General features: G+C 43.4%; 1 protein-coding gene across 3 annotated transcripts; it reads left to right on the top strand.

Moving 5' to 3' along the window:
• Window positions 1-654: 654 nt before the first annotated feature.
• Window positions 655-24,901, top strand: LOC108415379 (crossover junction endonuclease EME1). Of its 3 annotated transcripts, none has more exons than XM_017688419.2 (10): window positions 655-874; window positions 2,062-2,681; window positions 4,625-4,746; window positions 7,562-7,660; window positions 8,025-8,143; window positions 9,513-9,600; window positions 9,693-9,808; window positions 19,756-19,945; window positions 22,366-22,547; window positions 24,402-24,901. In XM_017688419.2, exons 1-9 carry the CDS (start codon window positions 792-794, stop codon window positions 22,519-22,521), a joined length of 1,593 nt encoding a protein of 530 aa, XP_017543908.1. In that variant the 5' UTR covers window positions 655-791; the 3' UTR covers window positions 22,522-22,547; window positions 24,402-24,901. The 3 variants fall into 3 exon arrangements, with proteins under 3 accessions (XP_017543908.1, XP_017543907.1, XP_017543909.1); XM_017688418.2 differs by having other exon boundaries at window positions 22,366-22,564; XM_017688420.2 differs by lacking the exons at window positions 9,513-9,600; window positions 9,693-9,808 and having other exon boundaries at window positions 22,366-22,564.
• Window positions 24,902-27,387: the final 2,486 nt, after the last annotated feature.

Genomic DNA, 27,387 nt, shown 5'->3' with positions numbered 1-27,387 from the left:
TAGTAAAGGAGCTCATCTGTGATCCTGAGTTTAAAGCCAGTTTTTATTCAACTTAAACTTGGAACTAAGTTGTAAATAAATCTGAAACTGAAACTTTGCTTGTGTTTAAAAAGTGATTTCAGAGCCACTCGGTTCTCCCTGATGGAAACTGTTTACCTTCAGTTTTTTGTGCTTCTGATCATTTTAATAGACGTCAGCGTCACTAATTAATGACGTTCTATTAAAAGACTGGTTTACCAAGAGAGACGCTGGAGGACTTTCACCTGAAATGAGTTCATGAAGCCAGTCTGGTTATAAAAATGATAACAGGACATCAGAGCCAGAATTACTCTTTTAGTACTTTTACTTTATACTTAAGTACATTTGAAGGGAAATACTTTAGTACTGTTACTCAAGTGGAGGTCTAAAGGGAGGAACTTCTACTTTTACTGGAGGAATATTTTACCTCTGGTGTCTCAACTTTAACTCAGGTACATGGTTTGTGAACTTCGTCCACCTCTGTGATTTAATCCGAGACTCTCCGTCCAGTGAATCTGCTCACAGGCAGATCTTGACCTCTCCAACATGGCGGACGCGCAGACGTATGACCTCAGACAGATCGCTGTGGATATCTATGGTTCTAGATATTTCCAGCTGCGCTTTCTGTCCCTCGCGGCCACCGTATTCTTTAAAAACATAGATTTTTTCCAGCAGACGGGCTGAAGTGTGTCAGATGTGAGTCTGTCCAGCCTCCGTGGCCGGTATGAGCGCGTTGACAGCGGCGAGGCTGATTGCAGGGTATTTATCAAATCATGGCCTCTTTAAAAAGAGCGAACACCTGGGAGGTTTCGGACTCGGAGGGAGAACAAACCCCGTCCGGACCGGGCGGACACAGGTGGGTGATGACCCTGACCACTAACACGGCGCAGTCGCCTGAAATCGGCTTCTTGTTCGATCTTTCCGTTCCACCTTAAATGGCGCGGCAGTTACTGCACCTGCCTCGGACGCCAGAATGGAACTTCTGCACCATTTAAGGTGGAACGGAGAGATCGACCGAGAAGCCGATTTCAGCCTCACGTCTCCAGTAAAAGCAGCGAAGTTCTGCAGTGAGGTGATGACAGCGCAGTTCAAGTCGATGCACTCTTCAATAAAACGTGGGTGGAAGCACAAAAGCAGCACCTTGAAGGAGAATTCCACCAATTTTTCAAAATTTATGCGAATTCAGTGGCTGAGAGAGATTCATTCAGGGTGGTTTGGGGTGAAACTTTGGCCTGACTATGTTTGTTCTATGTACCACATTATTTGTAAGTCGCTTTGGATAAAAGCGTCTGCTAAATGTAATTTAATGTAATGAAATGTAATGTAATGACTCAGTTTACAGAGACTTACAGACTTTTTCTTTTACCATGGTGGTGATGGGAACCAGGAGCTGATGAGGTGATATTTGGAACACAGCATTTTGGTTACTATCAACTCACTTTCCACCAGAGAACCTACACGAGTCTTCTGAGCTTATGGAATGTTGATGATGGAAAACAGTGGAAAATCTGGAATAATGAGTTTTCTTTGGGGACTATTTTGCCGCACAGCGCCCTGCATGTCTCCCTCCACCATGAATGGAGTTGAAGTTCTCTAAACTCTCATAAAACAGCGTCTCAGTCATCAGGCAGTGAATTCAGAACCAGTTCATGTTTAGACCAGTTTAGACCAGTTTAGAGGGGGGCGTCTGGTTACCATGTTATGTGTTATGAGGCAGTTATTCCAGATTTTCCACTGTTTTCCATCATCAAAATTCCATATAAGCTCAGAAGACTCGTGTAGGTTCTCTGGTGGTTCTGGATGGTAAATAAAGTGTCTATATCTGTGTTGTAGTCATGGCGACGCCTGGTTCCCATCACCATCACTGTAAAGACGTCTGAACCACTTCAGCCCAAACCACCTGAATCTTCAGTAAAACTTGCCTTTAAGTCATTTTAATACTTTTGAAATGTTAATTTAATATAATCAAGTAAAATAGCTTCTTATTTAATTCAAGTGTCTGAGATTTAAACCCTCAGTGTATTTTGTTGTTTTTGTTTTTAGTCCAGCTAAAGATGACGACCATTTGGACCTCCACAGTAAAACTGAGACCAGCAGTTCAGAGCCGCACTGTAAAACTAAGACGGTCAGTTTGGACCCCCACTCTAAAGCTAAGACGGTACGTTCGGACCCCCCCTGTAGAACTGAGACCAACAGTTCGGACCCCCACTGTAAAACTAACACAGTCAGTTTGGACCCTCCCAGAAAAACCAAGACAGTACGTTCGGACCCGCACTGTAAAACTAAGATGGTCAGTTTGGACCCCCACTGTAAAACTGAGACCAACAGTTCGGGCCACCAAAGTAAACCCAAGACAGTCAGTTCAGACCCCCACTGTGAAGCTGACCCGGTCAGACTGGACAGTTTGATCCCTCAGGGGGTCCGCGGCTCTCGGGCCCCTTCCGTCAGCCCTGGGAGGAAGAGGAGGACTCAGGAGGAGAGAGAGCAGGAGCGAGCGAGAGTAGAGGAGAGGAGAGCGGAGAGAGAGAGAGCGCGAGCGGAGAGGGAGAGAGCGAAGGAGGAGAAGCGGCAGGAGCAGCGGTGGAGGAGGGAGGAGGCGGAGAGGGTGAGGAGTCTGAAACCGGAGAACTGTCTGAGGAGTCTGAAGGTGCACGTCCACCCAGGTAGGACGCACGAGCCGAACTTACTGAGATCAAAAACTCCGCCCACACAGCCTGATGGGCTTAAAAAGGATTCACCACACCTGTATCATTCCACTGATCCCATAACAGCGGTCAGTTTATTCCAAACAGCTGCTAAGCATCGTCTTTTAACACCATAGTAAAATCAAAACATGGATATGAAGAAAAGAACACATCTGGATTTGTCCACTTTATCAGCTCCACTTACTGTATAGCTGCACTCTGTAGTTCTACAGTTACAGACTGTAGTCCATCTGTTTCTCTGATACTCTGTTACCCTGTTCTTCAGTGGTGTTAGTGGTAGATATTATGTGTATATGTGTACATATACTTAAGGACTTTAGAGGCTAAAGACAACTTATTTTTATTTAAATCAGCTCTCAGTATCAGTAACGCTAACCAATCAGCTCTCAGTATCAGTAACGCTAACCAATCAGCTCTCAGTATCAGTAACGCTAACCAATCAGCTCTCAGTATCAGTAACGCTAACCAATCAGCTCTCAGTAGCAGTAACGCTAACCAATCAGCTCTCAGTAGCAGTAACGCTAACCAATCAGCTCTCAGTAGCAGTAACGCTAACCAATCACCTCTCAGTAGCAGTAACGCTAACCAATCAGCTCTCAGTAGCAGTAACGCTAACCAATCAGCTCTCAGTAGCAGTAACGCTAACCAATCAGCTCTCAGTAGCAGTAACACTAACCAATCAGCTCTCAGTAGCAGTAACTCTAACCAATCAGCTCTCAGTATCAGTAACGCTAACCAATCAGCTCTCAGTAGCAGTAACTCTAACCAATCAGCTCTCAGTAGCAGTAACTCTAACCAATCAGCTCTCAGTAGCAGTAACGCCAACCAATCAGCTCTCAGTAGCAGTAACGCTAACCAATCAGCTCTCAGTAGCAGTAACGCTAACCAATCAGCTCTCAGTAGCAGTAACGCTGACCAATCAGCTCTCAGTAGCAGTAACGCTGACCAATCAGCTCTCAGTAGCAGTAACGCTAACCAATCAGCTCTCAGTAGCAGTAACGCTAACCAATCAGCTCTCAGTAGCAGTAACGCTAACCAATCAGCTCTCAGTAGCAGTAACTCTAACCAATCAGCTCTCAGTAGCAGTAACTCTAACCAATCAGCTCTCAGTAGCAGTAACGCTAACCAATCAGCTCTCAGTAGCAGTAACACTAACCAATGAGCTCTCAGTAGCAGTAACACTAACCAATCAGCTCTCAGTAGCAGTAACGCTAACCAATCAGCTCTCAGTAGCAGTAACGCTAACCAATCAGCTCTCAGTAGCAGTAACGCTAACCAATCAGCTCTCAGTAGCAGTAACGCTAACCAATCAGCTCTCAGTAGCAGTAACTCTAACCAATCAGCTCTCAGTAGCAGTAACACTAACCAATCAGCTCTCAGTAGCAGTAACTCTAACCAATCAGCTCTCAGTAGCAGTAACTCTAACCAATCAGCTCTCAGTAGCAGTAACGCTAACCAATCAGCTCTCAGTAGCAGTAACGCTAACCAATCAGCTCTCAGTAGCAGTAACGCTAACCAACCAGCTCTCAGTAGCAGTAACGCTAACCAACCAGCTCTCAGTAGCAGTAACGCTAACCAACCAGCTCTCAGTAGCAGTAACGCTAACCAATCAGCTCTCAGTAGCAGTAACTCTAACCAATCAGCTCTCAGTAGCAGTAACGCTGACCAATCAGCTCTCAGTAGCAGTAACTCTAACCAATCAGCTCTCAGTAGCAGTAACGCTAACCAATCAGCTCTCAGTAGCAGTAACGCTAACCAATCAACTCTCAGTAGCAGTAACTCTAACCAATCAGCTCCCAGTAGCAGTAACGCTAACCAATCAGCTCTCAGTAGCACTAATGTGTACTATGTGCATTAATATAATGATATGATATATTAATACAGTATCACTGTGTGTTTAGTGTTGCTGCAGGACTGCGGGTGTGACGTGTTATTGGGGGCTTTGGGTGGATTAGAGTGGAGTCACTGTATAGAGGAGCACAGCCTCACCCACAGCATCAGCTGGACCAGGCAGACAGCCCAGGTACAGTAAACCATTCACTATAAACACAGTACAGTCCATTACAGCTCCTTAGTTACAGTAAAGTACATTATAGTACAATGAATTATAGCCCATTATGACCTATTACACTACAGTAAAGTACATTATAGTACAATGAATTATAGCCCATTACGACCTATTACAGTACAGTAAAGTACATTATAGCACAATGCATCACAGTGCATTAAAGTACAGTACATTACAGTATTTACTATTATATATTATATTACAGTTTATTGCAGCAAAATACAGTGCATGGAAGTAACGTGCCATACAGGATATTACAGTACAGCCCATTTTAGTACAGTACACTGCAGTATGTTACAGTACATTACAGTGCACCACAATACACTGCAGTATATTACAGCACATTGAAGTACAGTACATTAATTTACAGTACTTTACAGAGCTGTCTGTTAGTCCATTACAGTACAGTGCATTAAATTACACTACATTATACTACAGTGCATTAAAGTACAATACATTACAGTGCAGTGCATTGAAGTGCAGTGTGTTAAACTACAGTACAGTATATTACAGTGCAGAACATTAAAGTACAGTATTTTACAGTCCATAAAATTGCATTAAATTATAGTACACTACAATACAGTGTATTACAGTGCAGAACATTAAAGTACAGTACTTTACAGTCCATAAAACTGCATTATAGTACATTACAGTATGGTACATTACTTTATAGTGCAGTATATTAAACTACAGTACAGTATATTACAATACAGTACATGGAAGTACAATACAGTGCATTGAATTATGCTTCCATATATATATATACTTTTTCAGAATGGCTTTAGTACCAGTGATAAACAGATCTAAGGGTAGGTGGGTAATGGGAGAATACATGCAAACTATAACTGCAGAATTTAAAAGTTAAAATAATAGTTAGGACTGTCACCCTGATTGTGTGGGTTCTGACACGGCAGGTGTATAAATTCAAGCACATGGTGTTTTTAAACATGGCACTGTCACAAGATGACACCTCTGCCACGAGTGAGTACATGAGGTTTCTGCCCTGCTAGATCTGCCCCTGACAACTGTAAGTGCTCTTATATAAATTAGTGTTACGACACAGTAACAAAAGACGGATGACGCTGGTTTTATAGCAATAATCAAAATTCAGGGGCTGCATCCTTCTTTTAAAGTCCTTTAAAGACAGATAAACTTTGATTTAGTTTATCTTTTCATTTATTAGAGCTGTCGGTTCTTTGCTTCCTAAAACAAAACGAAACATTACCGTAAGTTTATCTTCAGCCCATATTTGGCTTAACATCCTTATCAGCTATTCAACTCAGTTTAAACCCAGTACTTGCATTTAAAGCGTCTCCTCAGCCGCCGTTCGCTCCTCTGCTGACGCCGTCCTGTTCTCGAATCCTCGCCGGCATGCAGTGAACCTCGGGATATGCTGGCTGGCGAAGGATGCAGTGGGTTGCCATGGAAACGAAGGACACATTTCTCTGCCGCATATGAAGGAGCTTCGAAATGGGACAGTCTAGTCGGGACGCTGAATGGTGGATGTTGGGCATTGCAAGCCTTTGAAAGCTGGGAAAGCTGCTCTGAGGTCACTTTAGCACGCATTTCACACTGAAGCCAGAGGAGCTCCAGAACCCAGCGGCTATTATTCACAGTTCTATGCTCTGACATTAAACCGAACATGAACCGAGGAGAGCAGGGGGAGCCGTGGGCAGGACTTTTCACTCTCTCGGTCAGCAGTAACAGAAAATGTGGCCCCTTTGCACTTCTTCAAGGCACATGGACCCTATTTTCCCCAAATGCGTTTGACATTAAAGCCTCAAACACAGCAACATTTACCATCACTGACCATGTTTTGGTTCCGTCTGCTCCGTTACTATTATCGGCACTTAAAACCAGCTGTTTCTACCACTGACTGGATGTGTTGTCCACCCACAAGTACAGCTGTCGTTCATGTTTACAAGCATTCTGATTTGGACTGTTGTAAAATGGAAGTGTGTAGGAATAACAGCAGCTCTGCTCGTCCTCTGTTGCATCACTTACTTCAGAGTGCTGTTAATTCTGGAAGCACCATCAGCACAAGAACCGCACATCAGGAGCTTCATGAACTGGGTCTCCATGGCTGAGCAGCTGCACACAAGCCTAAGATCACTGTGCGCAATGCCAAGCATCAGCTGGAGGGGTGTAAAGCGTCGCCACTGGACTCTGGAGCAGTGGAACCGTGTTCTCTGGAGAGATGAATCAGCTTCTCTATCTGTCAGTCTGGTGATGATTCTGGGTTTGGTGGATGGCAGGAGAACGTTCCCTACCGGAACGCAGAGCTGGCAGTAAAGTTTGGTGGAGGAGGGATGATGGGCTGGGCTGTTTCTCAGGGTTTGGGCTCTCAGTTCCAGTGAAGGGTGATGTTGATGCTACAGCACAAAGACATTTTACACAGTTAAGCTTCCAGCTTTGGGTCAGCAGTTTGGGGAAGAGCCTTTCCTGTTCCAGCAGGACTGAGTCCCTGAGCACAAATGAGCTCCATAAAGACATGGAGTGACGAGTTTGGTGTGGAGGATCTAGAGTGACCTCACAAAACCCTGACCTCAACCCCACTGAACACCTTTGGGATGAAGTGGAACGGAGACTGTGAGCCAGACCCTCTCATCCATCCAGCATTAATCTATAAGTTAATAGCATTAGAAGAGCGCTCATATGCTGTATTAATAGGGGCCCCATCACCGACTGGCTTTACTGTAGAGGTGTTTTCTCCTTGTTTTAGCTGGTTCATGTGACCTGATCAGGTGTGTGTTGTGTGTCCATGCTGCAGGTTCATGGTGAGGATGGTGCTGGTGTGGTGGCTGAAGATCAGGTGCTGATGGTGATCTCTCAGAGAGAGTTTATGGACATGGTGACCTCCATTAAACAGGTAACACACACAGTCAGACTCGCACCGGAACAAAACCCCACATCGATTAGATTCAGTTGGCAGTGAATTATCAGTAATAATGTCAGTATAATATGCTAATGTGTGCTGCTGTGAGTGAACCGCTAGACTGCTTGTCCTTTCCCATCTGCAGAGTAAAAGACTCACAGCGCCACCTAGTGTACACGCAAATAGAGGCTGTTCAGTGTTCAGCTCTGCTACTAATGCCAGATGGAGGAAAATACGTCACACGCATTCATTGCGTGTAGTAAAATGTAGTAATTGTTCTTATTGTTTAATGGCCCAGGATTGGTCTGTGTAGGAATGAGCTAGGAATGTGTTACGCTGCAGTGTCCTGTTTTCCCAGGAACTGATTGGTGGATCTGAGGGGGCGGAGTCTCTGTTTCAGCCGCTCTCTGAATATCTGAACCATAACTCAGGAACAGTCGTCTCACTGCTGGTGACCGGAGCACAACACACTCAGCGGTACACATACATTTATGCTTACATACAAACTCCAGCAGTACAAATCCTTATTTTATATAGGTTTATATGTATTCGTGGTATGACCCATATGGATATTTTATATATATATATATATATATATATATGTGTGTGTGTATACATATACACACATACATACATACATACATACATACATATGTATGTAAAGGCCTATATGTAAAAATCACGTATCCTGTGTTTATATATACAACTTCATTTCCAAAAAAGTTGAGATGCTGTGCAACTCATGTAAACCAGCTTCAGATTTCAGCTGCTTAACAGTTCAGAGTCTCCAGTGTCATATTTTTATTTCATAACTTACTGGACTGCAGGCAGGTCAGTTTAGTGCCTGGACTCTTAATATGGAACAGTGCTGCTGTAATACATGCAGAATGTGGTTTGACATCGTCCTGCTGAAATAATCAAGGCCTTCCCTGAAAAAGACGTCGTCTGGATGGCAGCAGATGTTGATAAAACATGTTTATATCATTCAGCTTTAATGGAGCCTTCACAGATGAGCACGTCACCCAGGCCATGAGCACTAATGCCCCCTAAACCATCATGAATACTGGCTTTAGAACTGAGCACTGATAACAAGCTGAGTGGTCTTCAGCCCGGAGGACACAGCGTCCATGATTTCCTAAAGAATTTCAAATGTTGATTCGTCGGACCGCCGGACACTTTTCCACTTCGCCTCAGTCCATTTTAAATGAGCTCAGGCCCAGAGAAGGTGGCAGCGTTTCTGGATCCTGTTTATATTTGGGTTTTAGAGTTTAACAGCGTTTGTGGATGCAGTGATGAACTGTGTTCACAGTCAGTGGTTTTCAGAAGTGTTTCTGAGCCCATGCAGTGATTTCCACTACAGAATCATGTCTGTTTTTAATGCAGTGCTGCCTGAGGGCCCAAAGATCACGGCCAGCAGATACTGGTGTTCAGCCTCGTCCCTCACAGACAGAGATTTCTCCAGATTCTCTGAGTCTTTAATGATATTCTGCACCGTAGACAATGAAAAGCAGAAGCTCTTTGCTGTTTTATGTTGAGAGACGTTCTTCTTGAGTTGTTGCTCTATTTGATGGTCCAGTCTTTCACAGAGTGGTGACCCCCTCCTCCTCTTTACTTCTGAAAGACTCTGCCTCTCTGAGCTGCTCTTTATACCCAGTCATGATACTGACCTGCTGTCAATCAACCACCAGGTGTTTTTTAGCATTACTCAACTTTACCAGCCTTTTGTTTCCCCGTCCCACAACAAAACTGCATGGATTATTGCACTTATTAAAATGCAGCAATGCAACTGTAATATTTGCTCTCTCAGAAATGTAGCACTGTATTTGTATGTGGTTATGTGTAATAGAGGCTCATGGAATGATGATGATGATGGTGTTGATGATGATGTCTGTCCTCGCTCTCAACTGGGCCTCCAGGACATCGACATTGAGGAGGTCAGAAGTCCACTACTACCTTTTTTTAAAAAACGTAAAATTGGGTGCTGTGATGAGCGTTTGATCTAATATTGCGTTTCCGTGGTAACCAGATGCTGGTGTACCTGCAGCTGTTCAAGAACGTGTCAGTCCACTTCCTGTTCGGCTGGCGGGAGGTGACGCAGTACGTGTGTGCTGTTACGAAGGCCTTGTCCAAACGACCTTTCAAGTGAGTAACGTTCTCACTCACACAGGAGGAGCTTTGTTTACAGAGCAGAACCAAGAGAAACGCTGGATGAGCAGGTGTCCAAAAAATAGTACAACATGGGAAACTCCGGGTCTACACGAGTCAGACAATAATCAGATTTCTACTTTATAACCAGCCAATAAACTTGCAGAAGAAGACATGACGTAAACATAAAACTCGAACTTCCTGCCACGTTTTTAACATCACTTTACCTGAAAGCACGAACAAACATCATCTAGATGATGAAGAGTATATAAATCCTTAATTTCGTGTTTGGTTTCAGCGCCTCTCCAGAAGTCTTATGCTGCCATCTGGTAACATCCGCCGTCTGATCTCACGCAGACTGAGAAATCTGAAAGAAATCAGAGTAAGAGCTCACAGCACTGAGAAATGTGAAAGAAATCAGAGTAAGAGTTCACAGCGCTGAGAAATCTGAAAGAAATCAAAGTAAGAGCTCACAGCACTGAGAAATCTGAAAGAAATCAGAGTAAGAGCTCACAGCACTGAGAAATGTGAAAGAAATCAGAGTAAGAGCTCACAGCACTGAGAAATCTGAAAGAAATCAGAGTAAGAGCTCACAGCACTGAGAAATCTGAAAGAAATCAGAGTAAGAGCTCACAGCTCTGAGAAATCTGAAAGAAATCAGAGTAAGAGCTCACAGCGCTGAGAAATCTGAAAGAAATCAGAGTAAGAGCTCACAGCACTGAGAAATCTGAAAGAAATCAGAGTAAGAGTTCACAGCTCTGAGAAATCTGAAAGAAATCAGAGTAAGAGTTCACAGCACTGAGAAATCTGAAAGAAATCAGAGTAAGAGTTCACAGCACTGAGAAATCTGAAAGAAATCAGAGTAAGAGCTCACAGCGCTGAGAAATCTGAAAGAAATCAGAGTAAGAGTTCACAGCACTGAGAAATCTGAAAGAAATCAGAGTAAGAGTTCACAGCACTGAGAAATCTGAAAGAAATCAGAGTAAGAGCTCACAGCGCTGAGAAATCTGAAAGAAATCAGAGTAAGAGTTCACAGCACTGAGAAATCTGAAAGAAATCAGAGTAAGAGTTCACAGCACGTGAGAAATCTGAAAGAAATCAGAGTAAGAGTTCACAGCACTGAGAAATCTGAAAGAAATCAGAGTAAGAGTTCACAGCACTGAGAAATCTGAAAGAAATCAGAGTAAGAGCTCACAGCACTGAGAAATCTGAAAGAAATCAGAGTAAGAGCTCACAGCACTGAGAAATCTGAAAGAAATCAGAGTCAGAGCTCACAGCTGAGAAATCTGAAAGAAATCAGAGTAAGAGTTCACAGCGCTGAGAAATCTGAAAGAAATCAGAGTAAGAGTTCACAGCGCTGAGAAATCTGAAAGAAATCAGAGTAAGAGCTCACACTGAGAAATCTGAAAGAAATCAGAGTAAGAGTTCACAGCACTGAGAAATCTGAAAGAAATCAGAGTAAGAGCTCACAGCGCTGAGAAATCTGAAAGAAATCAGAGTAAGAGTTCACAGCGCTGAGAAATCTGAAAGAAATCAGAGTAAGAGCTCACAGCGCTGAGAAACCTGAAAGAAATCAGAGTAAGAGCTCACAGCGCTGAGAAATCTGAAAGAAATCAGAGTAAGAGTTCACAGCGCTGAGAAATCTGAAAGAAATCAGAGTAAGAGTTCACAGCACTGAGAAATCTGAAAGAAATCAGAGTAAGAGTTCACAGCGCTGAGAAATCTGAAAGAAATCAGAGTAAGAGCTCACAGCGCTGAGAAATCTGAAAGAAATCAGAGTAAGAGTTCACAGCGCTGAGAAATCTGAAAGAAATCAGAGTAAGAGTTCACAGCGCTGAGAAATCTGAAAGAAATCAGAGTAAGAGTTCACAGCGCTGAGAAATCTGAAAGAAATCAGAGTAAGAGCTCACAGCGCTGAGAAATCTGAAAGAAATCAGAGTAAGAGCTCACAGCACTGAGAAATCTGAAAGAAATCAGAGTAAGAGCTCACAGCGCTGAGAAATCTGAAAGAAATCAGAGTAAGAGCTCACAGCGCTGAGAAATCTGAAAGAAATCAGAGTAAGAGCTCACAGCACTGAGAAATCTGAAAGAAATCAGAGTAAGAGCTCACAGCGCTGAGAAATCTGAAAGAAATCAGAGTAAGAGTTCACAGCGCTGAGAAATCTGAAAGAAATCAGAGGAAGAGTTCACAGCTCTGAGAAATCTGAAAGAAATCAGAGTAAGAGTTCACAGCAGTGAGAAATCTGAAAGAAATCAGAGTAAGAGTTCACAGCACTGAGAAATCTGAAAGAAATCAGAGTAAGAGTTCACAGCACTGAGAAATCAGAAAGAAATCAGAGTAAGAGTTCACAGCGCTGAGAAATCTGAAAGAAATCAGAGTAAGAGTTCACAGCACTGAGAAATCTGAAAGAAATCAGAGTAAGAGCTCACAGCACTGAGAAACCTGAAAGAAATCAGAGTAAGAGTTCACAGCGCTGAGAAATCTGAAAGAAATCAGAGTAAGAGTTCACAGGACTGAGAAATCTGAAAGAAATCAGAGTAAGAGTTCACAGCGCTGAGAAATCTGAAAGAAATCAGAGTAAGAGCTCACAGCACTGAGAAATCTGAAAGAAATCAGAGTAAGAGCTCACAGCACTGAGAAATCTGAAAGAAATCAGAGTAAGAGCTCACAGCACTGAGAAATCTGAAAGAAATCAGAGTAAGAGCTCACAGCACTGAGAAATCTGAAAGAAATCAGAGTAAGAGCTCACAGCACTGAGAAATCTGAAAGAAATCAGAGTAAGAGCTCACAGCGCTGAGAAATCTGAAAGAAATCAGAGTAAGAGTTCACAGCGCTGAGAAATCTGAAAGAAATCAGAGTAAGAGTTCACAGCGCTGAGAAATCTGAAAGAAATCAGAGTAAGAGCTCACAGCGCTGAGAAATCTGAAAGAAATCAGAGTAAGAGTTCACAGCGCTGAGAAATCTGAAAGAAATCAGAGTAAGAGCTCACAGCGCTGAGAAATCTGAAAGAAATCAGAGTAAGAGCTCACAGCGCTGAGAAATCTGAAAGAAATCAGAGTAAGAGTTCACAGCGCTGAGAAATCTGAAAGAAATCAGAGTAAGAGCTCACAGCGCTGAGAAATCTGAAAGAAATCAGAGTAAGAGCTCACAGCGCTGAGAAATCTGAAAGAAATCAGAGTAAGAGCTCACAGCGCTGAGAAATCTGAAAGAAATCAGAGTAAGAGCTCACAGCGCTGAGAAATCTGAAAGAAATCAGAGTAAGAGTTCACAGCACTGAGAAATCTGAAAGAAATCAGAGTAAGAGTTCACAGCGCTGAGAAATCTGAAAGAAATCAGAGTAAGAGTTCACAGCGCTGAGAAATCTGAAAGAAATCAGAGTAAGAGCTCACAGCACTGAGAAATCTGAAAGAAATCAGAGTAAGAGCTCACAGCGCTGAGAAATCTGAAAGAAATCAGAGTAAGAGTTCACAGCGCTGAGAAATCTGAAAGAAATCAGAGTAAGAGCTCACAGCGCTGAGAAATCTGAAAGAAATCAGAGTAAGAGTTCACAGCACTGAGAAATCTGAAAGAAATCAGAGTAAGAGCTCACAGCACTGAGAAATCTGAAAGAAATCAGAGTAAGAGCTCACAGCACTGAGAAATCTGAAAGAAATCAGAGTAAGAGTTCACAGCACTGAGAAATCTGAAAGAAATCAGAGTAAGAGCTCACAGCGCTGAGAAATCTGAAAGAAATCAGAGTAAGAGCTCACAGCACTGAGAAATCTGAAAGAAATCAGAGTAAGAGCTCACAGCACTGAGAAATCTGAAAGAAATCAGAGTAAGAGTTCACAGCGCTGAGAAATCTGAAAGAAATCAGAGTAAGAGCTCACAGCGCTGAGAAATCTGAAAGAAATCAGAGTAAGAGCTCACAGCACTGAGAAATCTGAAAGAAATCAGAGTAAGAGTTCACAGCACTGAGAAATCTGAAAGAAATCAGCGTAAGAGTTCACAGCACTGAGAAATCTGAAAGAAATCAGAGTAAGAGCTCACAGCGCTGAGAAATCTGAAAGAAATCAGAGTAAGAGTTCACAGCGCTGAGAAATCTGAAAGAAATCAGAGTAAGAGCTCACAGCACTGAGAAATCTGAAAGAAATCAGAGTAAGAGCTCACAGCACTGAGAAATCAGAAAGAAATCAGAGTAAGAGCTCACAGCGCTGAGAAATCTGAAAGAAATCAGAGTAAGAGCTCACAGCGCTGAGAAATCTGAAAGAAATCAGAGTAAGAGCTCACAGCACTGAGAAATCTGAAAGAAATCAGAGTAAGAGCTCACAGCACTGAGAGATCTGAAAGAAATCAGAGTAAGAGTTCACAGCGCTGAGAAATCTGAAAGAAATCAGAGGAAGAGTTCACAGCGCTGAGAGATCTGAAAGAAATCAGAGTAAGAGCTCACAGCGCTGAGAAATCTGAAAGAAATCAGAGTAAGAGCTCACAGCACTGAGAAATCTGAAAGAAATCAGAGTAAGAGCTCACAGCGCTGAGAAATCTGAAAGAAATCAGAGTAAGAGTTCACAGCGCTGAGAAATCTGAAAGAAATCAGAGTAAGAGCTCACAGCACTGAGAAATCTGAAAGAAATCAGAGTAAGAGCTCACAGCACTGAGAAATCAGAAAGAAATCAGAGTAAGAGCTCACAGCGCTGAGAAATCTGAAAGAAATCAGAGTAAGAGCTCACAGCGCTGAGAAATCTGAAAGAAATCAGAGTAAGAGCTCACAGCACTGAGAAATCTGAAAGAAATCAGAGTAAGAGCTCACAGCACTGAGAGATCTGAAAGAAATCAGAGTAAGAGTTCACAGCGCTGAGAAATCTGAAAGAAATCAGAGGAAGAGTTCACAGCGCTGAGAGATCTGAAAGAAATCAGAGTAAGAGCTCACAGCGCTGAGAAATCTGAAAGAAATCAGAGTAAGAGCTCACAGCACTGAGAAATCTGAAAGAAATCAGAGTAAGAGTTCACAGCGCTGAGAAATCTGAAAGAAATCAGAGTAAGAGTTCACAGCGCTGAGAAATCTGATTACTGAGCTCAAAGCCAGCCTCTTTATCAGATTCTTAATCAGATTTCTAGATCGGAGTGTGGTGTTTACATGACTATTTAAATAATTGCATAACTGCAGAAATCCGGTTATGATTGGATTACTGAGAGCAGGTATACGCACTGAAGTGAAGTACCATCATCTTTCAATACCGTGATATATTATGCTGTAGGGTTGCAGTGGTACGCACAAGTCCAGGTCAGCTAACAGCGTGGTTTGGACATCACGGATCAGTACGATAGAAAAAAGCAACAAAACCCCCAAATGCACAAGGCATTTCTTTTCATTTATTTTGAACAGGCAGTAGCACAAGTTACAGCAAGTTACCACCTGGTGTCGTGTAGCGCCCCCCTAAGGTAGCTTTAGCTGCTGCAGGCTGTAGTGGGTCATTTTCACGCGACAGGGAAAGTTACTAACGTTAACTAATTTGTGCGCTGATAGTTTTGTAGTTGGAGCAGTGGTTGGATAGTGTAGTGCAGGGGTCACCAACCTTTTTGAAACTGAGAGCTACTTTATGGTTACCGAGTTATACGAAGGGCTACCAGTTTGATGTGCTCTTCTTAAAAAAATTGGCTCAGTTTGCCTTTAGTTATATATTATTAATGATTAATGATACGTATCTGTGTGAAGACACTGATCAGATTAATTAATGATTTCTCACAATAATTATCAACAATGACAACAAGGTGGAAAACAGATATCAATATTCAGCACTTCAACTCTATTAATCTCAGCAATTTTCTGATGATCACGTACATCACTACATGTCATAGCAAACATTTCCCATTTTCACTAGCCACTGATATATCCTTTTAACAAATCATGAACTGTGTTGCAGCATGTTTCAAAAAGTTAGCAATTATGTAATGTTAAAGAAAAATCAACTGGCATATTTTGAAACAAATCTTCTCACATTTGGAACTAAAGATCAAATCTGTGATATTTAAAGCAAAGATATAACTGTTATATAACATGAATGCACTTTTAAATTGAACACAATTCTTCAATATTTTAATTCAACTTTGCCATTGACAACATCTTGTATCTGTTTCTTTGTTAGTGGGAAGACGGGCATTACATACTGTTCACCAGTGTATTGTAATCTGGTGTGTAACTTGACACTGCAACTGTGATGAGTCTTTCAGATGTGCATCAGTGAGGCGTGTTCTGTGTTTGTTCTTGATGAAGTTCAAAGCTGATTCACAGAGATGGGTTGAACCAAACAGGCTGGCAACCTTCATAGCTGCTGGGCATACGCCACTGTACTTCTCTGTGGCAACAAGGCACCAGAAGTTTGGTGCAGCCTGGTAGGCTTTGAGGTGAAGGTCATTTTGCAATGTTATGATTTCCATTTCCACCTGTCCAGCATCCAAGTTGAACGTAGCACTTAGTTGCACAGCAACGCATGTCGTGTCCCCATCCATGAAAGGATTGGAAATGAATGACACACATGACTCAAGCTGATTAAACCTATTCTCAAACTCTTGCCCAAGTCTGTTTATGACTTAGTAGGTTTCTGCAACTTTGTCAGATGTCTCAGATGCAGAAGCTTTGTCTTTCAGCCGAGAGGGAAAGTGCAGAACCCTTTTTCTTTGTAAATCTGCTGAGAAAGCGTTCATTTTGGCTTTAAATGCATTCACAGCACTTATCATATCGACAACAGTCTTACCTTTGCCTTGCAGCTCGCAGTTCAAGTGGTTTAGTTTCCCAGTAATGTCCGTCAAAAATGTAAGGTCAAGTGTCCACTCTGTGTCCTCTGTGAGACGTCTTCGCCTTTGGACTGCATGAACTCTTTGATTTCACCCAAAAGTGACAAAAAAAACGAAGTAAAACTCGTCCTGTACTGAGCCATCAGATTTCTGTGTGTAGCAGCAGGTCACCGTACTCAGCTGACATCTCCTCCAATAGCGCCTTGAAAATCCTGTGCTGTTTTGCTTTGGAGCGAATGTTGTTAATGATTTTCCCAACGGGAGTCATCACTCATCACTGGTGAATGATGCAGTGGTAATGCAGAAATTTTGGGAAGTCTGGGTCACCTTCACAGTGAGCGATGAAACCTGTATGCCGGCTGATCATAGCAGGAGCCCCGTCTGTAGTCACGGCTACCAGCTTTCCCAATGGTACATTTTTCTGCACGAAAAACTCCTTCACCGTATTATAAGTGTGAACTCCTCTCGTAGTTGTCTTTAAGGGCAATAGTGTCGGGAGTTCTTCTCTTGTGGAGAAGTCTTCAAACACCATCCGGATAAAAACCAACAGTGGCGCTGTACCTGCTGCTGTCCATGGACTCGTCGCACTGGATGCTAAACCACCTGCACTTCACCAGATCCTGGTCCAACTGATCGACCAAGTTACCAGACATAGCTGACACTTGTCTAGCCATCGTAGATGCCCCCAGTTGGACGTCGGAGAGAGTGGAGATTAGATCGGTTCCATTTTTCTCATCTTTCAATACAGTGTTAGCAATTATTAACATTGCTTCTTTGACAACTTCTCCATCTGAAAATGCCGTCTTCTTCTTCTTGATCAGAAAATGTGGAGCTCTGAACGAGGCTTCGGTGGCTTTTTGTGATTTTTTTTGTTTGGCCTCGTGAAAAAAGTCTGTTGTGTAACCAAAGCTGCCTTTAGCTCACAGACCTTTTCTGCCCTTAGTGCGCTTCCAGGTGGATAGTTAGCTTTGTAGCTTTTGTGACAGGTAGTGAAGTGTCTCTCGACATTGTGCCGCTTTGGTGTCGCCACAGCCGCCCCGCAAATGAGGTTCCTTTAACAGTCGTAAAGAAGAACTCCACCTCTATTCGTTATGAAAGTGATACGTTTTTTTTTTCTTTTTTCTGCCATGTTTCCGGGGTAAGAGGCTGCACACTGAGCCTGCTAGCCCGCTAGTTTACTCTCCGCGATCACTGGTTTTGTCTGACCTTTGAACTACTCTAGACAAAAACTAAGAGTTAACCTCAACTTATCTAAACTTCATGTATAATGAACATATCTTAAAATATCTTAAAATTAAGATATATATATATATATATATATATATATAATACCAGTGTGGTTAAAAAAGAATAGCAACAGAATCAAATTATATTTTAGATGCAGCTCACTAGTGAGTTGTGCTTTTTTTAGAACAGATCTGCGGGCGACTCATAAGGTCCTAGTGTTGGTGACACCTGGTGTAGTGGGTTAACACCTCTGCCTTCTACACTGTAGACTGGGATTCAAGCCCCACCTGGGTAAACACCCTACACTACACCAATAAGAGTCCTTGGGCAAGACTCCTAACACCACCTTCACCTCCCTGTGGAAAATGATCTGCCAAACACAGAAAAGGTTGTAAGTCTTGGTGCTGAAACTGTTCACAGGCACAGAAACACTGCAGGCTGTGTAGAAGATCAGACTCGCTTCATTCATTTAATTTCATAGCTGCTTCCTCACCTCGATGTTCACCTCAAACTCAGCCTTACAGCTGGTCTGGGGTCAGGAGTTATGACGCTGCCACAGGTATGAAACTAGCTGCAGACAGAGGGTCCTCCGTGGCCCGCCGCTGCTGACTTGCTAACGGCTCACAGCTTAAGGTTTCTGGGTGGAACTCGCACTGCATTACATTCATCAAACCTCGCATGTACCATATTTTCTGGGCAGCTTGGGATGAACACCCGTACCATTACACCACTACCTCATCACTGTTACTCCACCTGACCGTTTTCCCGGGAGCGCTGTCCAGCGTAGTCTGCTTCAAAGACATTTAAATGTTGTGTTTGACAGAGAGCACTGCAACTACCAATGCTATCAGAGCAACACCAGCAATGCAGCTGGGTCAAAGCATCTACACCCGCATTTCCAAAGAAGTTGAGACGCTGTGAAAAATGTAAATAAAAACAAAAGGCAGTGATGTGCAAATCGTTTAAACACTATATTTCATTGGAAATAGCACAAAGACGACATATCAGATGTTGAAACTTTGAGAAATTTTGTTTTATGAAAAATATTTGACCATTTTGAATTCAATGCCAACAACATGTTCCAAAAAAGTTGGGACGGGGGCGCAAAAAGCTGGTAAAGTTGTGTAATGCTTAAAAAAAAAATCTGGTGGTTGATTGACAGCAGGTCAGTAACATGACTGGGTATAAGGAGCAGCTCAGGGAGGCGGAGTCTTTCAGAAGTAAAGGTGAGGAGGGGTCACCACTCTGTGAAAGACGGCACCATCAAATAGAGCAACAGGTCAAGAAGAACGTTCCTCAACATAAAACAGCAAAGAGCTTCTGCTTTCCATCGTCTACGGTGCAGAACATCATTAAAGACTCAGAGAATCTGGAGAAATCTCTGTCTGTGAGGGACGAGGCTGAACACCAGTATCTGCTGGCCGTGATCTTTGGCCCCTCAGGCAGCACTGCATTAAAAACAGACATGATTCTGTAGTGGAAATCACTGCATGGGCTCAGAAACACTTCTGAAAACCACTGACTGTGAACACAGTTCATCACTGCATCCACAAACGCTGTTAAACTCTAAAACACAAAGAAGAACCCAAATATAAACAGGATCCAGAAACGCTGCCACCTTCTCTGGGCCTGAGCTCATTTAAAATGGACTGAGGGGAAGTGGAAAAGTGTCCGGCGGTCCGACGAATCAACATTTGAAATTCTTTAGGAAATCCTGGACGCTGTGTCCTCCGGGCTGAAGACCACTCAGCTTGTTATCAGTGCTCAGTTCTAAAGCCAGTATTCATGATGGTTTAGGGGGCATTAGTGCTCATGGCCTGGGTGACCTGCTCATCTGTGAAGGCGCCATTAAAGCTGAATGATATATAAAATATAATTAAAAATGACTTTTTATTATTATTATTAAAATCAAGCATTCTTTCTTGTTGTGCTTTGTGTGCAGAGCGCTATGTGACAGTACTGATCTGGGCTTCTGTCTGGACGGCTCCTGGTCCGGAGGAGTGCGTGTGGATGGAAGTGGACGGGGCCTCGTTCAGGTGTGGACAAGGCAGATTCAGCAGCTCAACCGGGTCAGCGCTGCCATGGCAACAGCTGTGACCTCTGCCTACCCGTCACCCTCCCTTCTACTGCAGGTACAGCACATATTTACTTATTAATTTTTTACTTTAATAAACAGGCTGTGAATTGAGCCTGACTAAGTGATGCTTTCATATATTTTAGACCGCTTCGTTTTATTATACAAACATAAATAAAAACAGAAGACGATGATCTGCAAATCCTTTTCAACCCATATTCAGCTGAATCCACTACAAAGACGAGATATTTAACGTTCAAACGGATAAACTTTATTGTTTTTTTGCAAATATTCACTCATTTTGAATTTGATGTCTGCAACACGTTCCAGAGAAATTGGGACAGGGGCAACAAAAGACTGGGAAAGTTGAGGAATGCTCAAAAAACACCTGTTTGGAACATTCCACAGGTGAACAGGTTAACTGGAAACAGGTGAGTGTCATGATTGGGTATAAAGGGAGCCTCCCTGAAAGGCTCAGTCGTTCACAAGCAAGGACGGGAGAGGTTCACCACTTAGTGAAGAACTGCGTGAGCAGATAGTCCAACAGTTTAAGAACAACGTTTCTCAACGTGCAACTGCAGGAATTTAGGGATTTCATCATCTACAGTCCATAATATCATCAGAAGATTCAGAGAATCTGGAGAAATCTCTGCAGGTAAGCGGCAAGGCAGAAAACCAGCACTGAACGCCCGTGACCTTCAACCCCTCAGGCAGCACTGCATTAAAAACCCACATCATTCTGTAATGGATATTCCCACATGGGCTCAGGAACACTTCGGAAAACCACTGTCAGTGAACTCAGTTCGTCGCTCCGTCTACAAGTGCAGGTTAAAACTCTGCCATGCAAAGCGAAGCCACATATCAACACCACCCAGAAACGCCGCCGGCTTCTCTGGGCCGAGCTCATCTGAGATGGACTGACGCAGAGTGGAAAAGTGTCCTGTGGTCTGACGCGTCCACATTTCACACTGTTTCTGGAAATCATGGACGTCGTGTCCTCCGGGCCAAAGAGGAAAAGGACTGTCCGGATTGTTTTCAGTGCAAAGTTCAAAAGCCAGCATCTCTGATGGTGTGGGGGGGTGTTAGTGCCCATGGCAGGGGTAACCTGCACATCTGTGAAGGCCCCATTAATGCTGAAAGGTCCATACAGGTTTTGGAGCAACATCTGCTGCCATCCAAGCAGCGTCTTTTTCAGGGACGTCCTGCTTATTTCAGCAAGACGATGCCGAGCCACATTCTGCACGTGTTCCAACAGCGTGGCTTCGTAGTAAAAGAGTGCGGGTACTAGACTGACCTGCCTGCAGTCCAGACCGTCTCCCATTGAAAATGTGTGGCGCATTATGAAGCTCAAAATACGACAGCGGAGCCCCCGGACTGCTGAGCAGCTGAAGCTGGACATCAAGCAGGAATGGGAAAGAATTCCACCTACAAAGCTTCAACAATCAGTGTCCTCAGTTCCCAAACGCTTATTGAGTGTTAAAGGAAAGGTGATGTAACACAGTGGGAAACACGCCCCTGTCCCAACTTCTCTGGAACATGTTGCACGTGTTGCAGTCTTTGTAGTGGATTCAGTTGAATGTAGGTTGAAAAGGATTTACAAATCATCGTATTCTGTTTTTATTTGTTTTACACAACGTCCCAACTTCACTGGAATTGGGGTTGTAGTAAGTAAAAAATATTGAAACACAGCAATAAAAATAAAACGATATTGATGAATGCATGAGATTTTTGATTAAATTTTTATATGTTCCCTGATCCAGTATGAGCAACAAACACTCCTACCTCAGTACACTAGGTGACGCTGTGTGCCTTTTAATCTGTAGACAAGGGGGAGACAAGAAGTCTAGCCATTCACTCACAGCAGCGCAGTGTTTGCTTTTTAAAGATCTTCATTGCTTAAGGTTAAGTTGTAAGATTCATTTTTATGTTTGTTTAAAATGAAGAAAAAAAAACTTGCTGTTCCTTGTTTTCATGTCACTATTGACAAACAGTTTTGGTCTGTGGGTGGAGCCTTGTTTTAGCCACACCCCTGCATTTCAGAGCAGGTAGTGGGGCTGCATCCCTGTCCCTCATGGCCACAGGGTGAGCAGATAGATCCCATTGGTTTGAAGTAAATGTGTCCCGAAGTCTGAAAGTCAGTGAGGATCATTTAGAATCGCCGTATTTTCTGCAGTTCAGCACTTTTTAGTGTTTTAGTGTAAAATATGACGATTTTCTGAGTGAACAGCTGCTCAGAGCTGAGTTTGCTGAGTTTCTGAGCTCAGATTGAGCTGAAATGGTCACTGAAACGGTCACGACTGACACCTTCGGTAACGTTTGGTAGAGTTACGATTGTTATGATGGCAACAAAAAAATGGAAAGTTTAGAGTCACGCAGAGCAAAAGAGTTTATTTACTAAAGTTTATTATAGAATGCAAATAATAATTATTATTCTGTCCAGTCCTGTAATTTTCATCATCCCTGTCTGTATCCCATCAGGCATATGAAGAGGCGAAATCAGAAGAAGAGCAACGTAAACTATTGGCTGATCTGACTGTGAAGGGCGGGGCTAAAGAGAGGCGTGTCGGACCCGACCTGTCAAATCGTGTGCATCGGCTCATGACGTCCCAGAATCCTCAGCTGGTGCTGGACTAGTGGAGCCGGAGGAAGACGAGAGGAAGGTGTTTGAAGAGCGTCGGTACAGTCTTTATATTCTATGGTTATGTAGTGATATTAGAGCGATAGGCTGACCTGCTTAGCTTAATTAATGATTAAGATTAAGACTAAGAGACCCTTATTAGTCCCACAACGGGGAAATTCCACCTCCGCATTTAACCCATCAGTGCAGTGAAACACCACATACACACTAGTGAACACACACACTAGGGGGCAGTGAGCACACTTGCCCAGAGCAGTGGGCAGCCCTATCCACGGCGCCCGGGGAGCAGTTGGGGGTCAGGTGTCTTGCTCAAGGACACCTCAGTCATGGACTGTCGGCTCTGGGGATCGAACCGGCGACCTTCCGGTCACGAGGCTGGTTCCCTGACCTCCAGCCCACGACTGCCTCCAAAGAGGAAAATACAGAAGACCAAATGTGTCAACTTTCAAATGTTATTGTTTACCATCCCAGCCGTTCTCCCAAACTATGCTCATTTTTTCCCCCATATGGAATAACTGCTAAGACCTGGAGTTCCTAATATGGGAGTTATGGCAGGACTTCAGAGGTCTGTGGTCGATGGATCCGAGCTGAGCTAAATTTTCCTTTTTTGTGAAGTTCACTTTCCTGCCACTGTGTCCGTTGCTGCTGCTCCGATCACGAGTGATATGGGTCTATATCCTTGATGTAACGTTGGCGTTTACACAGTGTAACCTCATTTGCTTGAAACCTGGCACTTACCTGGTTACCTTTCCTGATGTCTGCCTCCGCACCGGGCTGACGAACATCACTAGCTCCCGCGACTTGGGCACGTTTCCACCGATAAGGATGAGGCTGAAACGGCAGTTAAGTGCTGGCCGTTTACTGCAGACAGTTCGATGATCAAAAAGAACGAGTGGCCATCGTTAAAAGAAACGTGCGAGAGGGCATTGTGCTCTGCAGAGACACAAACTACAGGTAAACTGACTACAGTTACCACAATGCAATGCACTCAGAATCTTAACCCTTTGGATTCCTAGCAGTAATATGACACATTTGATTTAATTTGTCTTAGTTGACTTTGCACGTCCTGCCACGACGATGCTGAAATTCTATATGGTGCAGCTCTAGCAGTTGGTTACATCAGGAGGTTGCGAGTTTTTCGTGTCCGGAAGCCAAGAGATCATAGCTGTCTCGCTCTCTGGGTGGGCAGGATGACCCCCGGTCTCCCCCATCACTCAGCGTGATGGTAGTCAGTACAGGCGTCTGTTGGCTGATTAACAGAGCTGGTGTTTAGTGTTCTCCTCCAAGCGTGTTGAGCTCCAGTGACGCTCAGTCACAGCAAGCTTGTGTTTGCCTGTAACCTCCTAGTGTTGGGTGTATTGTGTCCTAACTAGTAGGTGGAACTGGACATGAATACATTAAAAAGTTACAGTTAAAAAAATGCAAAAAAACCCCAAAAAAACTCAAAACAACTAGGTTTCACCTTTACATCTAACATCAGGTTGGGGAGACGAGCTCTTCAACAGAAAGTCAACCTGACTGAAAACAGTAGCGTTATTGGGAAGTATGGACTGAAATCATTTAAAGGTCTCTCAGCTAGGAAGTCCCTGCAACTGCCATGAGTGCAGTTATAAGGCTTGAACACTGACGCTGCAATCGGGAGGTGATGAAGGTCTGTGTTCTTGGTGTAATGTTAGGCTTTACAATGTAACCTTATTTGCTTGAAACCTACATGAAACTAAATGGCACCTTGTGAAGCGTCCTGCAACTCACGTGAAACTCAGCAGCAACCGATCTTTTGACTGTGTGACCCAAGTTTCATGAAAGAGCAGTTGAAATGGCAAAAACACATCACATGATCATGTCGAACGTCTGTGTTTGCCTCCCTGCTCTACAGGTCTCGAGCCACCACAGTGAAACACGTCTGAACTTCACCGTCCACCAGAGAACCACTGACCGTTCCCACACTGCATGTTTTGTTTGGAGACGTTCCTCCTCGTCAAGACGTCGCTTCAAGATCAACGTACAGATGTTGCCTTAACAAAACCATGAACGTGACGTGACGCCGAAACAACAAAGAAAGGACCTTCGACAGACGAATACAAGGCTGTCTCTGCTTGCACAGAAGTTCATCCGCACTACAGCAATTTACTGTTTCTTTATTGACCGATATTATGTTGTGTTAATAAGGGGTTAATTAACGCAAGTTTCCTTTTGTATCTGCTTTATTGTTTAGTCTTGATTTTCTTTTCTGTCCGAACAATAACATCAGTAAGAAAATGTGCAAAGATTATATAAAAGTGCACTACAGAGTTCATGCAGTTTACTACTCAGTTTGACTGATATGATGAACAAAAAGGTTTACAAACAATAATAAAAAGTGCTCAGGTAATCTCATTTCTGGGTGATGGTCTAAGAACTTAGACAGCATTTTTTGGCCTCAGGAAAAGTTTAAACTATATACAAGCATCTACAAACCACACGCTGTGCCAGCTTTCGCCCCGTCTGATAGCCTCGCCGCAGCACTTCCGTCAGCTACGATGAGCAGAAGTCGTGTTCCTGTCACTTCTTACTGTGTGTGTGTATAAACAGTCAAAAGTTTGGGCGCACCCTGTTTAAATGACGTTTTCTGAGTAAACTGTGAACATGTCCTCTACAGAGACACACTTCTGCACATTTTGAGGCACAGTTCCTGTTTATTTGCTGAATTAAGTGCCGTGTTTGAGATCTGGGGGCGTCTATTATCAGAAATTGAGCACCGTATTTAAAGCCACGTGTTTATTAGTCTAAAATCTGCTTTAATTATTAATTGTTGTTTTCTCGTTATGTTCGAGTGTCCGCCGTGTTTCTGCAGCAGCCCAGAGAGGACAAACCAAACACTGCCTCTAGAGGGCGCCTTTCACGTTTTTACACTGAAGCGGGCAGCTTGAATTTGGTGGCGCTGTAGCTCCGGTTGCTGTTAACTGCTGGTAACCATTTTGTGAAGTTTGAGAACCGAAATTTTGACAAGTGGAGGATCAAACTTATTATTTAGTGCAAGAAAAGGTGAGGGAGGGCGAATCCACACCGTCAAACTAGAGAAAGCATGTAGAACCAAAACAAAATCGGGACAGACGACGGACGGAAGACCTTCTGGCAACCGTGGGTTATACTACGCGCTTGGAAAGGGAGGGCTGAGGGAGGGGGATTCAGCTGGGCGCAATCTGCAACCTCACCACTAGGTGGCACTAAACCTTACACGATGCACCTTTAACATAGAAAAAAAATAAATCATTAAAATGTGCTCAGGCCATGTTTTATGTTTTATAACAGTAACTGTAAATGTGCAGAGGTGTGTTCTCTGTGGAGAACTTGCCTACAACTGTATATCGCTGCTGTTGGAAGAACCTTGATGAGTGGACCAAGAGAAACGGCCCAAAATGACTCTGTAATAATTCTGGTTCCATCGACTTGCATTAAAAGTAAAGTAGGTTTTTTTCTTCTCCTGTGAAGTTTCCATTTTGGAGATACGAGGTTTTGTTCCAACAGCAGCAACCTGTATGGATGGGCCGTGTTATTGTTGTTTCGCTACAGCCCAACTCACCTTGTCCACTTTATTGGAAACCCGCCACACGGTCTCTAACTGTACATCAGGGTTTCTGTAGCAGACATCTAACTACATTTAACGCTTGAAGACCTTCAGTGTTCAGTGATGTGAAATAAAAGACCAAGTGAATTCATTTAATATTTAAAGGGACACTCCAGCCTCTTCTGATGATTCATCCGGAAGGTGGGAGGAACTTTGGAACGTTTCCAGCTACAACTGGGTGTTTGTTAAGCTGCCTGCTGTTTGAAATGTGTTGAAAAAAAAAAGATGGTTCTTCAAGGATCTTTAGTAAAGAAAATGGTTCTATATAGAACCATGAACACTTGAATAACCCTTTGCATGAGTAAAGGGTTCTTTACACAGTACAAGTGCTCTCTAGATTGCAGAGTGCAGTAGATGGTTCTATATAGACCCCTTTTGAAAAGGGTTCTGATATTGTTAAGTCAAGCTTGTAGTAACAGAAGAACCCTTTTCAAGAAGAGACCATCTACAGCGCATTCTCCGCTGTAGAAAGGCTCTTTATGGTTCTATATAGAACCATTTTCTTGAATGAACCATCTTTTTGGAGAGTGTATTAGGAGTCAGTGCCTGTAAGTGGGTTCCCAACTCCTGGTGTCCATCTGGATGGTGTTTCTCCAGAATGTCCTGTCTTCTGTTTGGGTCTTAAGGTCTTCTGAATGGCTGGATCAAGGTTCCTCTGATTGTCTTCCTCCATATTCTCTTTTACCTTCAACTGTTCAGAGCATAATGGTGTTCTGCAATGAATCAGTTCTTCTCAGAATGTGTCCAAAATAAAATGACTCCCAAAGCAGATGCCGTTTTCCAAAGATTTCTCAACCTTCAAGATACGTCTGCATCACAGGGAGGTTCTCCTAGTCAGGCCACAGTGTCCCCTTGTACCCTGGTTGATACTGTGTATTGGTCCTCCTCCAGCCCTGTGGTTCTCTGTCCTGTGGTTCTCCGTCCTGGTACTGTAGTGCCACTGCCTGTACCTGCACTGCCCCTCTGGTTCACCTCAGGGAGGACTTGGTAATCAGTTCATTGGTTGGATCAGTGGAGTAATACCTTGAGTTGGGCACAGGAGAACTCTAAAATGTGCAGGGCACTGGGTGGAGAATCGCTGAACTAGCTCTAAATCACTGGTCAGGTTCTGACCACAGAGCTGGTGCAGGTTGGGTATCTTCTGGGTGCTGGACGATTCTCAGCTGCACACACCTATATAGTGAGTTATAAGAGTAGAGCTCATAAAGTGGCTAATGAGTGGAACCATAAGGTGGGGGTTTCTAATACAGTGGAT

This window comes from Pygocentrus nattereri, chromosome 3 (assembly GCF_015220715.1).
Source record: "Pygocentrus nattereri isolate fPygNat1 chromosome 3, fPygNat1.pri, whole genome shotgun sequence".
Classification (NCBI taxonomy): domain Eukaryota; kingdom Metazoa; phylum Chordata; class Actinopteri; order Characiformes; family Serrasalmidae; genus Pygocentrus; species Pygocentrus nattereri.
The sequence above is the reverse complement of the archived record's forward strand: the minus strand, read 5'-3'. Positions and strand labels throughout refer to the sequence as shown.

Bases quoted from the DNA above. Each gene is read 5' to 3' on its own strand.
- LOC108415379 (XM_017688419.2), top strand. From the start codon at position 792: ATGGCCTCTTTAAAAAGAGCGAACACCTGGGAGGTTTCGGACTCGGAG. The intron at 875-2,061 runs GTGGGTGATGAC...TTTTGTTTTTAG, and splicing joins TCCGGACCGGGCGGACACAG to TCCAGCTAAAGATGACGACC. The intron at 9,601-9,692 runs GTCAGAAGTCCA...CGTGGTAACCAG, and splicing joins AGGACATCGACATTGAGGAG to ATGCTGGTGTACCTGCAGCT.